The sequence below is a fragment of the Carcharodon carcharias genome, chromosome 3 (assembly GCF_017639515.1).
Source record: "Carcharodon carcharias isolate sCarCar2 chromosome 3, sCarCar2.pri, whole genome shotgun sequence".
In the NCBI taxonomy this organism is placed as follows: domain Eukaryota; kingdom Metazoa; phylum Chordata; class Chondrichthyes; order Lamniformes; family Lamnidae; genus Carcharodon; species Carcharodon carcharias.
The window spans coordinates 128185927-128200621 of NC_054469.1; the positions used below are offsets into that span (position 1 = coordinate 128185927).

Consider the following 14695-nt stretch of genomic DNA (forward strand, 5'->3'; position numbering starts at 1 on the left):
AAATACGTAATTTATTTTAATGTATATCAATCCTAAAACAATAGAATATCCTATACATTTCCGACATCTACTGTCTCTTTTGCTTAGTAGAAATGTAAGTGCTCACATTTCCCCGACCCTGCTGATTACCTCTTGAGACTTCAGCTGCCATGTCTATCAGCTCATTCCGAGCAGTTTGGTGATCAGGCGAAACCAAACGTCAGCTGACTGCAGGCGGCAGCGCTTGCGCATTGTTCGCGGTTCTGACTAGTTTTTCTATCTCTCTCTTTGAGATCCTGCATTCTGACGGAGGGAGCTGCTGGTTTTGCGTCATTTTCGAGCCAATAGTTGTTTGCCTGTAAAACATTTGGGTAGCAAAGCGGGCGGTGACTGTCCTTCTCGGACCCGGAGCTCGATTGTAGCTTGATTGTGACGATGGTTTGCGGCGGCTTCACCTGTTCCAAGAACGCGCTGTGTGTCCTGAACCTGCTGTACATCGTGAGTACCTGCTAGCCTGTGTCTGTGTGGGAAAGAGACATATGGCAGTCATCCCACAAGACTTGGAGATGACGGAAATGACTGAAAATATCATCCCCACTCCCCCCCCCCCCCGAAATATAATTCTTTGTCTGCTTCTTTTGATTTGCGATTGACAACATTTGAAGTGTTGATTTCCTCTCAGCCGCATTTATATTCAGTGCATTTGTTACATGGGAAGGTTGTTCGGCGATCCTGCTTCAGTGGTGGTCTGCGTTCACCGCCCCGGTTCTATCCTTCATCTATCCCTATCACACACTTTAGATCGCCAAGGATATTTTTCGTTGCTATTGTTGTACGCTGTATATTCCCTGTAGTTTTCGAAAATGTGTTCGAAATCCACCGCATGATTTCCCCCTCTTCCCCCCCCCCCCCCCCCCCCCCCCCCCCCCCACGCCCCATCTCCCCGGTGAAGATACAGTACGTGTTATACTCCTACATGGTTCTGGCAATGTATTTGCATGACCAGTAAAATATTCAGGAAGCTGTATGGTTGGGTGTGTACTTGCAGTACTGTACTCGAGATTCGTCATTTATTTCTAATTTTTTTTTTGCAATAAGGATGACAATTTTAGTAAAGCTGTAATTCATTGCACACTTTTGGACAGCTATCAAAATATTACGGTTAAAGACGTAGCGTCATATCCCATATCATCAGTCTTTTTTAGGAATAATTAATGCAGATGAAAAATTGAAAATTTGCAGTGTATTCTGGATTACAATGCTTAATCCATTATTAGTGATCAGAGTGACGTATATTTATTATAGAGAGTAAAATAACCCGAGTTCTGACAAACGTCACATGCGAATTGGGCACAGCTTGTATTTGTCTTGTATCAAACCAATGCTTCATTTACCGTCTTGAAATCATTCCTTAGAATCTGGTATACTGTCTCAATCTTATACAAAAATAAATTAACTTTGTTTTGTGGCAGTGTCCACAGTGCACTCCTTAGGCGCAGTAAGTGATATTTATACCAGAACTAATTATTTTAATATAAAAGCAAAATACTGTGGATGCTGGAAATCTGAAAGAAAAACAGAAAATGCTGCAGGTCTAACAGCATCTGTGGAGAGAGAAGCAGAGTTAACGTTTCGAGTCCATATGACTCTTCTTCAGAGCTAAAAAGGAATTATTAAAAAAAATTATTTTAATTACAGCTCCAGACTTTGAGAGAATATAATTCCCAGTAAGTCATTTTTTATTGTTTCTTAACTTAATTTGAACTTTAAGGAATTGTATAATTTTTAAAGATTTTAAAACAAATTTAATTTGCAATTAATGACTATATTTTCTCTCTCTCTCTATCAGATCAGTAGCAGTTAACTGTAACAAGTCGAACCAGAATTTTTATATCTAGCACGCAGATTGAGAGAAAATTGGTCAGACTGCATGTTTAGCAGTTTGTGAATAAATATGTATCAAAATGCATTATTCAAAGAAAAAAACAACTTCCGCATTATTTTTCTTCAGGAAAGGGAAGTTTACCAGTTAAGCATTTCCTGCAAAGGTTTCAGCAACTGTAATTCTGAAGATAGATGGGAAATTGGGCTTTAGAAAGTGACATGTTCTGTTAACTTCCTCGTGTGCAGCTTGTTTGAAGGCTTCTGTTGTATTTCCTGCCTCTTCTTAAGTACGATGCCTACATCTGAAAAAAACTCACTATTTTAATCTTTAAATTGCCATAGAAACAGTGCAGACAACTATTCAGTGGAAGGACAATGATTGTAAAATGGGAGCATGCCAATTATTGAAATTTTAAAGTGGCAAGTGACAGAAAACTAAATCATTGGATTGACTTGTAGCCCAATTAATACAAACATGGTACAACATTTTTAAGATGTAGATGGAAATTTTGGTAAATGTACAAGAATGTTGGGTAATTTTAATTTTGTGGAATATAAAGTTTTAAAGTGCAGTCTTCATAAGTAAGATACAGAGAATGGCAGGGCAGACAGAAGGGAGAGATAGTTGAGAGTAAACACATTCAAAAGGGAGGAAGAGTTGAGGGTGAATATTTGTATTAAAATCAAAAGGGAGGGATTGCTGAGTGTAATAATTAGTAATAAATTCAATAAGTGAGTCATCTCAGCTAAGTGCTATGGCTAGGCTAGAATCAGACCATGAATGAACAATTAGGCATTGGAGCTGGCAACGAGTACAATCAAGACCAGTGTTGTCATGGCAGAAGGACAAGTGCTGAAGGAAGCAGAGTAGTTAGGGGCACTGGATGAATTAACATTGATAAAATAAGCAAGTTTGGTATAAACCCCTGAATAGATCCTCCTGATTATATACAAACATACGAATAAGGAGCAGGAGTAGACCACTCGGCCTCTTGAGCCTCTTCTGCCATTCAATAAGATAATGGCTGATCTGATTATAAGCTCAACTCCATGTTCACACCTACCGCCAAAAACCTTTCACCCCTTGCTTTTCAAGAATCTGTCTGGAATCTATTATCAATAGATTCCAAACACTATCCAACATTGAAAAGATAATTTTCCAGAAGGTGGTTAGAAAATCAGAGGGCAAAGGCACAGCTTGGTTGTCACAGATTACTTATGCTTGATTGCTGTTCAGGAAAGTGAATAGGTAGATATATTGTAGGGGTAATATATGCAGAATGATGAGTTGTCGACTTGGAGCTACAGCAGTACATACTGGGGAAAAGTTAGGAGTGCTGAAGAAGCAGAAAGGGCTAAATGACATGGGGAGAAATAAAAGATTGACATTTAACCCCACAAATGAGAAATGGTTCACAACACATTGATGGAGGTTGCAAACTTTTTTTAGGCATAATTCCAGTATATAGGAATAAGAGAGTTCACTAGGAAAATGGAGGTGAATGAGTGGCTTAGCAGCATGGTGTGAGCAAAACTCCAAGTTAGGATGGTGAGTAACTTGGAGGGGAACTACCAGCTGGTGGTGTTCCCATCTATCTGCTGCCTTTGTCCTTCTAGATGGTAGTGGTTGTGGGTTTGGAAGGTGTTGTCGAAGAAGCCTTGGTGAATTCCTGCAGTGCATCTTGTAGATGGCACACACTGCTGCTACTGTGCGTTGCTGGTGGAGGGAGTGAACATTTGTGGATGTGGTGCCAATCAAATAGGCTGCGTTGACCTGGATGGTGTCAGGCTTCTTGAGTGTTGTGGGAACTGCACTCATCCAGGCACAAGGGGAGTATTCCATCACACTTCTGGCTTGTGCTTTGTAGATGGTGGACAGGCTTTGGAGAGTCAGGAAATGAGTCATTCATTGCACGATTCCTAGCCTCTGACCTGCTCTTGTAGCCACAGTATTTATATGGCTAATCCAGTTCAGTTTCTGGTCAATGGTAACCCTGAGGATGTTGATAGTGGGGGATTCAGTGATGGTAATGCCATTGAATGTCAAGGGGCCATGGTTGGGTTCTCTCCTGTTGGAAATGGTCATTGCCTGACACTTTTGTGATGCAAATATTATTTGCCACTTATCAACCCAAGCCTGAATGTTGTCCAGGTTTTGCTGCATACGGGCGTGGGCTGCTTTAGTATTGTTACTGAGGAGTCACGAATGGTGTTGAACATTGTGCAATATCAGCAAATATCCCCACTTCTGACCTTATGATGGAAGGAGGTTCATTGATGAAGCAGCTGAAGATGTTTGGGCCTGGAATGCTACCCTGAGGAACTCCTCATTGATGTCCTGGGACTAAAATGATTGACCTTTGACAGCTGCAACCGTCACCCTTTCTGTTAGGTATGATAACCAGTGGAGCGTTTTCCCCTGATTCCCATTAACCCCTGTTTTGCTTGGGGTTGATGTCAAGGGCAGTCACTCTCACCCCATCTCTGGAGTTCAGTTCTTTTGTCCATTTTTGAACCAAGGCTGTAATGAGGTCAGGGGCTGAGTGGTTCTGGCGGAACCCAAACTGAGCTTCAGCGAGGAGGGTAATTGCAGAGTAAGTGCCATTTGACAGCACTGTTGACGGCCCCTTCCATCACTTTGCTGATGATTGAGACTAGACCAATAGGGTGGTGATTGGCTGTGTTGGATTTGTCCTGCTTTTTGTGGACAGGACATAACTGGACAATTTTCCACATTGCTGAGTAGATGAAAGTGTTGTAGCTGTACTAGAACAGATTGGCTAAGGGCACAGCTTGTTCTGGAGCGCAAGTCTTCAGTACTATTGTCTGAATGTTGTCAGGGCCCATTGCCTTTGCAGTATCTGTGCCTACAGCCATTTCTTGATATCACGTAGAGTGAATCAAATTGGCTGAAGACTAGCATTTGTGATGCTGGGGACTGTAGGAGGAGGCTGAGATGGATCATCCACTCTGTCTGAAGGTGGCTGCAAATGCTTCAGCCTTGTCTTTTGCAATGATGTGCTGGGCTCCCCCAACACTGAGGATGGAGATATTTGTGGAGCCTCCTCTTCCGAGTTAGTTATTAAATTGTCCACCACCATTCACAACTGGATGTGACAGGACTGCAGAGCTTAGATCTGATCTGTTGATTATGGGATCGCTTAGCTCTATTTATTGCATGCTGCTTCCACTGTTTGGCATGCAAGTTGATCCCCTGGTTTGATGGTGTTGGCAGAGTGAGGGATATGCTGAGCCATGAGGTCACAGAACGTGGTTGTACACAATTCTGCTGCTGATGGCCCACAGCGGCTCATGGATTCCTAGTTTGAGTTGCTTGACCTATTCGAAATCTATCCCATTTAGCATGGTGGTAGTGCCACACAATGCATTGAAGCGTACCCTCAGTGTAAGGACAGGACTTTGTCTCCACAGGACTGTGTGGTGGTCACTCCTACCATTACTGTCATGGAGCGATCCATATGCGAGAGGTGAGGATGAGGTCAAGTAGGTTTTTCCCTCTCGTTGATTCCCTCATCACCTGCCGAAGACATGGCTTAGTAGCTATGTCCTTTAGCGTTCGGCCAGCTCAGTCAGTAGTGGTGCTACCAAACCATTCTTGGTGTTGGGCATTGTACTCTGGGTGGGTGACATCATTCTGTGCCCTTTCCACCCTCAGTGCTTCCTCCAAGTGGTGTTCAACATGGAGGAGCACTGACTCAACAGCTGAGGGAGGGTGGTACGTGGTAATCAACAGGATTGCCCATGTTTAATCTGATGCCTTGAGACTTCATTGGGTCCAGAGTCAGTGTTGGTAACTTGCAGGGCAACTCCCTCCCAATTGTATACCACTGATGGTGGTGTCTGGGACATTATCTGTAAAGTATGATTCTGTGAGCATAACTATGTCAGGCTGTTCCTTGACTAGTCTGTGGGACAGCTCCCCCAATTTTGGCTCAAGCCCTCAGATGTTAGTATGGAGGACTTTGCAGGGTCAACAGGGCTGGTTTTGCCATTGTTTCTGGTGCCTGGGTCGATGTTAGGTGATCTGCCAGGTTTCATTCCTTTTTTTTAGATTTCACAGTTGTTTGCTACAACTGAGTTGCTTGCTGGGCCATTTCAGAGAGCATTTAAGAGTCGACCACATTGTTGTGGGTCTGGAGTCACATGTAGGCCAGACCAGTTAAGGACTAGAGGTTTTCTTCCTTAAGGAAGGGCATTAGTGAACCAGATGGAATTTTATGATCACTATTAGCTTTTAAATTCCAGATTTATTAACTGAATTTAAATTCCACCAGCAGATGTGTTGGGATTTTAACCCATGTCCCCAGAGCATTAACCTGGGCCTCTGGGTTATGAGTCTGGTGATATTACCATTATGCTACCGCCTCCCCACCTTGTGTGCAAAAGAAGCAGTGCTCATTTTGATGTGGTGTTTCTAATACACACAGAAAGTGGAAGTCTTCAGACTGTTAGTGGATGGAGACTGCAGGTTGGTAAAGTTTGTGATCTAGGTATTAGAAATACCAGAAGCCAGGAACATAATTTTTAAGCGTTAAATTTGATAAAATGAGGAAATACTTAATGTAAATTGGAAGAGGTTGCTCAGTAACACTCAAGTAAAGGACAAGTTGAGGAATTAAAGGTATAGTGCTGAGCATGCAGGACATCCCAGTAAAATATGCTAAATGTCAAAACTAACAAACTCAGATGAAACAAAAACAGAATTACCTGGAAAAACTCAGCAGGTCTGGCAGCATCGGCGGAGAAGAAAAGAGTTGACGTTTCGAGTCCTCATGACCCTTTGGCAGAACTTGAGTTTGAGTCCAAGAAAGAGTTGAAATATAAGTTGGTTTAAGGTGTGTGCGTGGGGGGCGGAGAGATAGAGAGAGAGAGAGAGAGGTGGGGGTGTGGTTGTAGGGACAAACAAGCAGTGATATCACTGCTTGTTTGTCCCTACAACCACACCCCCACCTCTCTCTCTCTCTCTCTATCTATCTCTCCGCCCCCCCACACACACACCTTAAACCAACTTATATTTCAACTCTTTCTTGGACTGAAACTCAAGTTCTGCCGAAGGGTCATGAGGACTCGAAACGTCAACTCTTTTCTTCTCCGCCGATGCTGCCAGACCTGCTGAGTTTTTCCAGGTAATTCTGTTTTTGTTTTGGATTTCCAGCATCCGCAGTTTTTTTGTTTTTATCAGATGAAACAAACTTGATTATCAGAAATTACACTGTTAATGGGAAAAACAACCTGCACATATCTTGCACGGAGATCACACTTACTGAGGTGAATACAATAAAATGCAGAGACATATTAAAAGGTTGATTTACAGGAGCAAAGAGATCTGCAAAAACAAAAGTAGTTGAAGCTAAGCAGTTTAAGGTAAGTTTTTCAAAATAAAAGCTTCATAGTATTAAAAAGCTTGGCAGAAAACAGGTGATAACTGTAAAATATGCTAACAGGCTTGAAACTGATGACATGCACAAAAATGCCAACAGGACTTTGGTAATCATCCTGGAACTTCCTGGTAATCATTAAGGAACATTAGCATATACAGAAGTATAGATTGATGGTAATTTAGGAGCTCTGCCTATAATGTGAATTTCTGTGAATATTTGTTTCACAGCAATACATTTGGTTGTGTAGATCAATCTTCTCTGAGATATTGTGATGTAATTACTGCAGGATTGACGTGTAAAATAACGCACGGTGGCGTCGGGTGTGTGTCCTGATGCCACCGCACGTTATTCCGATCTTCAGTTCGGCGGGCACACACCGGAGTTGGCAGGTGATGAGGGAATCAATGAGAGGGAAAAACCTACTTGACCTCATCCTCACCTGTCACATATGGATCGCTCCATGACAGTAATGGTAGGAGTGACCACCACACAGTCCTTGTGGAGCCAAAGTCCTCTCCTTACACTGAGGGTACGCTTCAATGCATTGTGTGGCACTACCACCATGATAAATGGGATAGATTTCGAATAGGTCAAGCGCCCACCAAACTGGCAGAGGCCAGTTAAAGCCATTAATCCCCCCACTAAAATTGTTAATAGGGCTGCCCTTCCAAACTTAAGGTTGGCAGGCAGGCAAAGAGCCCAGGCGGCCTTTGTATTTTTCATGGCGGGATGAGGCTTCATGAAGGGTTTATAAGTTTAATAAAAATTTTTATTAAAATTCATTGACACGTCCCAGCTTATGTGACACTGTCTTGAGGGGAATGTCTGAATAATTTTTTTTTCTTTATTTCAATTTTTCATAATCAAAGTAATCTTCCTGAGGCAGCTCCATGCATCAGGGAGATTTTCGCTCTTACGAGCGCATGCCCGAAATAGTGCAGGCCCTGAGTCCCCCCCCCCTCCCCCGCCCTCCCCCACCTTAGTGGGCCCACCTACGTAAAATGGCAGTGCGCAACTGATCACGGGCGGCAATCGGCTGTGCACCTGCCCATGCCCGCTCCCGTCCAGCCCGCAGGAGAAAATTTTCCCCTATTATGTAATAATATAATATAAGATAACTGTACATTATTATACATACACTCATTTAAAACTGAGATGTGAAGGAATTTCTCCTCTTAGAGGGTAGTGAATGTCTGGAATTCTCTGCCCCAGAGAGTTGTGGAGGCTAGATCACTGAAAGTATTTAAAGAGGAGGTAGATAGATTTTTGAAATATCAGGGAGTTGAGGGCTATGAGGAGCTGGCATGAAAGAGTAGTTGAGGCCTGGGGCAGATCAGTCATGATCTTATTAAATGGCGGGACAGGCTTGAGGGGCCAAATGGCCTACTCCTGCTCCTATTTCTTATATTCTTATGGTGAACAACTATGAACTTATAAATACTGACAAAAAGAAAAATGGGTTCAAGGTTAAAAGTAGCTAAATGGGAACTGATTTACCAGGAGTATATCTCTTCTTCAACAATGACTTCCAGTACGTGTCACTGAATTAGAGCTCAAGAATAGGAATGCTTGCTGATGTTTTTATTTCCCAGTTCAGTTAGGTGGTGGTTACATGATGAAAGTCATGTGCACATTGGACCTGGTTTTTGTTTCTCAACACACCTAAAGAGTTATGCTGATTGCAAAGAAACACCCCCTCGCTCTCCAGAGTTGTTCTTGTATCCAATTGTATTTTACCCTAATATGCTAAACTTTGAGACCACGCAATTTAATATGTTGGAGCTTGTTTAGATGAGTATTTCTGTAAGGCAGTTTTAGGAATGAAAATATAGTGCATTTGCAGTTGAAGGAAGACATTTTAAGGCAATAAAGAAATTGTATTATAAACGGAGAATACACGGTATATTTTATAGCTCATTGTTAACATTAGCACAGGAATATAGAGCATTTTAGGATTAGATTTTAAATTATGGTTGAATTTATTCTGGAATATATGTTACTGGCAACTATTTACATGCTATAATACTTTAATTATTTGGGAAAAAAGTAAATAATTCAAATTAACTGAAGTGGAAATGTCCATGGGAGCAAGTGTGCATCATTTCAAAAATTCATTCGGACCCCATCGATGTTCCTGATTCTAAAACAGTGTTTTAGTGTGCCTGCATGTTTACAGTGGGTGTAGGTCTGAGAAATGATACCTACAATTTTTTGTACAAATGTTAATGTTTAATCTGTTAGTTAATTTATGTACCTATTAATTTAATAGTGAACAATAATTGCTGCAAAGTTTAGATGCCTGCAAAAAAATTATGCAGTGGGGTAGAGAATGCAATTTCTGATGTTGTGTGGAGTAGATTTTCTAGCACAAGCAACCTTTAAAAGCTTCTGGCACATTGAAGAAGGAAAAAGAAGAAACCGTGGGCCGTAACCTCCGAGCTCCCCAGTGTTGGATTTGGCGGGTACTCCAAAGCTACGCTGGGGACTCCCTATCAGAAGCTCTCAGGTTCTGGGCAATTGCCCAGAAGTGCAAATCTCATTTGGACAATTGCCCTGCGCTGGGAATCGTTCAGAAGTGCAGTTTAAATCAGAAACTTGAGATGGTTCCACCAGGGTTACACCAATAGTTACTCAGAAAAAGTTGGAAAAATTAAAACCGCTTCTAACTTGTGGGTAACTAATGTAAAGACCCAGACCAACCCTACGGCACTCCTCCCACGCCCTCAATTTCTGACCCCCTCGACCTCCGATTTCCCCACACCACCCTCCGGACCTCCAACCCCCACCGTGAAATCCTACTCGCTTACCTTCTCCCTGGCCTGTCAGTTTCACTGGCCCTTTAAGCTTACTTGCTTTATGGCAGCTGGTGCTGTTAAAAAGGGGATGTGGCTACTTGAATCTACCAGAGCTATACTTGGCTGGGGGCCTGCGAGGTGTCTTTCGATGCAGGCCCCAAGCAGCTCTTGCGAACGGAAGGGTCAGCCTAATTTTCAAGACCAGGTAAGTGTGCGTTTATTTCTTCTAATTCCTTTGGGCCAGCATTTTCCGACACTAGTTGGAAGTTATGGCCCTGTATTAATATAGCGCTTTTTATGACGTCTCAAAGCGCTTTACAGAAGTACTGTTTGAAGTGTAGCCACTGTAGTAGGAAACAAAACAGTTATTTTATGCTCAGCAAGCTCGTATAAATAGCAATATAATAATGACAAGATAATTTTTTTTGTTTTTGATTGAGGGATAAATATTGGCCAGGACACCAGAGATAACTCTCCTGATCTTCTTCAAAATAATGCCATCTTTTACATCCACCCAAGTAGGCAGTTGGGGCCTCAGTTTAACATCTTATCTGAAGAATGGCACCTCTGACAGTGCAGTGCTCTCTCAGTACTGCATTGGAGTGTTGGCCTTCATTTTTTTGCCCAAGCCCTGGAGTGGTACTTGATCCTGGACCCTTGTGATTCAGAGGTAAGTGTGCCACCAACTGTAACATGGAAAATGTTAACGATTTTTGATGGGAGCGGGTATGATGATGTGAAGCACTGAGCTAGCAGCAAGCTTTTCTTTAAACTAAAATGATAACCGGCATCCTGATGGGTGGCTTTATTAAAAGGCCATGGCTACCCAGGGAAGAGAATTGGAGCAATTGAAAGGCTTTGCAATCATTTCAGCTGCATTACAGAAAGCTCAGCTTATTTAGCTTAAAAAGGTGGCCTTAACGAATCTTGGCACATTCATTGCACAGACTTTATACAGTGACCATAAAATTGGAATATGTTCTGGAGCATTACGAATAATGACCATTGACTTAATGAGGCCCAGGAATCTGAAGCCCAGCTACATTTAATATGGCTGGCAAGAATCACAATCAGCTTTATTTTGAACAATTATACTTCAACTTAAATGAATGTAATGCAAGAAAAGATGTATTGGTATCTAATTTAGAAATATGTTCAGAGTAGGATAATATTAGAAAAGAACAGTTGCTTGAATTAAAGGGAAAATGAGTTCTGTTTGGTTTATCCCTGGCTTTCTCCTCTATCCTGAAGGCAGTAACTCGCCTCAAACAAGTGACCACAAGGTTCATGTGTGTACTTTGATGGTAAGTCTCAGCGGGCTACTCAACCACATTGAAGCTTAATACTATCCTTGCCCAATATCCAGGCATGCAGCTCTAGTAGAAATTGCTGGATAGTGATCAGAAGTGGAGACTTTTCATCCACCAAATTCAACAACAACTTATATTTATATAGCACCTTTAACATAACTCCTGTGAAGTGTCATAGCATATTATCTTGGATGTTTGTGGGATTGAGGTTATAGAGTTAGGGATGGAAAAGGCCATAGATGGACTTGAAAACAAGAATTTTAAAATCAAGATTTTGCTTAACTGGGAGCCAATATAGCACAGGGTGATAGGGGATCTGGACTTGTTGTGAGTTAACTCATGGGCCACAGAGTTTTGGATAACCTCAAGTTTACAAAGAGTAGAATGTGGGACCTCAGGTGGAATGTGTTGGAATAATCAAGTTTGGAGGTAACAAAGACACGTTTGATGGTTTCAGCAGTAGATGAGCTGAGATAGCGGTGAAGTGGAAGAATGTTATGTAGGTGGAAATAGCTGATGTTTGAGATAGCATGACTATGAAATTGAAACTCCTCTCGGGATCAGATGTGACACCAAGGTTGCGAACAGGCTGGCTTAATCTCAGACTGTTGCCAGGGAGAGAGAGAGAGTCAGTAGGTAGGGAACGGAGTTTGGAGTGGGGACTGAAAACAATGACGGTCTTCCCAATATTTAATTGGAGGAAATTTCTGCTCATCTGGTACTGGATATTGGATAAGTAGTCTAATAATTTAGCAACAGTGGAGGATTTGCGAAAAGTGGTGGTGAGGTAGAGCTGGGTGTCATCAGCGTATACATGAAATCAAATGGTGTAACTTTCAATGTTGTCAGGATAGCCTGTAGATGAGAAATAGGGAGCCAAGGCTATGATTATATAGCTAGATTAGAGAAAACTCAAGACTGTTGAGGCCAGTTGTACCATTTGTTCGCTGTTCTGACTGGGAGTAACTAACGCAGTACAGACCAAAAATTGTACCTGGAAATTCCCAGTACAAGTGACTGAGTAACACACAAGATAAACTTGTTGAGCCTTGAAAAAAGTGCCACAATCCCCTTCCCACCTTTGGTTTCTCTGCCATTCAGACTTTGCCCTAAATTTTGGAAATGTGTACGTTTTTTTTCTTCATCACCACATTGAGTCATTTTAATAATATCATTTGGATATTTACATTAAAAGTGCAAAAAATGCTGTTGTGATTCTCAAAACAAAATGTTTTTTTAACTGTAATCGATTGAGTGATTACTGCTCATCAGAGACATACTATGAATTGATCAACTAATCTTCATAGTACTGGATGTACTGTTAAGTTTAATGTAGTGATGCAGAATTTTCAGCAGCTATATTATGCTCTATTATTTAGCGCATTACCCGGTGCTAGAATGAAAACATTTCGAACTGGCTTGAAAGGTTATTGAAGCAGGCACATCTTGGAAAGAGCAGCGAAAAGATCCTGTTTGGAAAGTGCCAGGAGCTAGGAATTAAAGGACAGTACCTCCAGGGTTATAATCTGTGGGTTATCACCTGAACCATACACAAATTGGCACAGGGGTAAACAGATCAGGGAGGTGACGTGTGGCTGAAGAAACAGTGTGAGGATAAGAGTGGTTCCATTTCTTAGAACACAGGCTACAGTATTGGGAGAGGACGGAACTGTACTTTTGAGACAGGCTTCACTTGAACCAGGGTGGGACCAAGGTTCTTTAAATAGTAATGGACGGGAGGGTTCAGGTGGAAAGCTAGTATAGATAATAGTTCAAAAGCAAACTAAGCAGAGGGAGGCTGAGAATAGGGATAATGGGCAAGTACTCCAATTGGCAGGAGTTGACTAGTGGTCTCCCACAAGGATCTGTGTTGGGGCTTCAACTAGTCCTTGTATTAATTAATGATTTAGATGATGAGATAGCCACATATCCAAATTTATTGATGACACAATTATAGGTGGCAGTGTAAGCAGTGCAGATAAAATCATAATTTACAAAGAAATGTTGGTAGATCGAGTGAATGGGCAATACTGTGACTGGAATATATCAGTGTAGACAAATGTGAGATCATCTAGAATAGGGTACTTTCTTAATAGTGAAAAGCTAGAAACATTGCAGTCTCAAAGATACTTAGGGGGTTTCAAGTATGTAGACCATTAAAATGTTACAAACAGGTGTAGGAAATAATTGAAAAGGCTAATAGAGTGCTGGCCTTTATATTGAGAGGATTAGAATATGGTGAGTAGAAGTTATGCTTCAGTTATACAAAGCCCTAGTCAGTCCACACGTAGAGTACTATGAGGACTTATAGGTATCACGCCTGAGGAACCACATTTTGGCCTTGGAGTGCAGCATAGGTTTGCCAAAATTCTCCTAACCATATAAATGACCATCTCCTTGACTAGATCACCTTTCACAGTCTCTTTACTTCCCGTGATCACTGACAATGCCACTTCTCAGTATCATTCACCATCCACATCCACTTAACCGCCTTCAACACCACTTTCTCCTCAAAACACCAACACTTTCCCGAGTCAAATGCAACCACAAATTCCAAAGTGCTGATCCTTTAGCCTTCCATTTGTCATGATATCTCTGCAGTAATTGATTTGCTTATTCTATTGCATCCATCTTTGAAGCATTTGTTCCCAACAACATTTTCACAGTTTCCCATTCTTGTTACTTCCCTGGTATGGCCACCATCTGTCCAGGGATGCAAGCTGGATTGTACCTGTGCTCAGCTATCAATTGCTAAATCTGGCTTGACTACATAAAACTCTGTTTAGTCCCACTTTGCTCTCCAAAATAGTCTAATTGTCCTAATGGCAAAAATAACAACAGGCTCCTTTTATTTACTATTAACTACCTCATCAAATCATTCTCCCCTGCTCACTCCATCCGCTCCATTAACAAGTATGAAGAGCTCATGGATTCCTTAGTCTCCATCTCAGAGACAATCTGCTCGGCTGCTTCTGCTGCTTTTCTTTGCACTCTAAGACAAACCTACTGTCAATTCAATATTCATACTGGCCATGAACCCTTACCCTTTTCTCTAAACACTTTCTCTCCCACCACCACCACCATGTGCCCACGCCCCCCCCCCCACCCCATATTCTTACCTTCTCCAAATTCATCTCATTCATTCATGATACCTCCTTCCTACTCTTCTGACTCATTTTTCAGCAAACACTAGATTACCCAACTTCCCTTCCTGGTCCTTGTTTTGCCATATTATCAATGGTCCCCTCTTTCCAGACTTTGATTCTCTACCTTTCAAAACAAACATCATCACTTCATTCCACAAAAAAGTCTCCCTTAGCCCCAC

General features: G+C 41.8%; 1 protein-coding gene across 1 annotated transcript in view; it reads left to right on the forward strand.

Moving 5' to 3' along the window:
• The first annotated feature begins 247 nt into the window (after window positions 1-247).
• Window positions 248-14695, forward strand: part of tspan13a (tetraspanin 13a) — a 72060-nt gene continuing 57612 nt past the window's right edge. The window contains exon 1 of the mRNA XM_041183724.1: window positions 248-477. Within this exon, the coding sequence (XP_041039658.1) occupies window positions 415-477 (63 nt within the window). The 5' untranslated portion in view covers window positions 248-414. The remainder of the gene's footprint in view (window positions 478-14695) is intronic.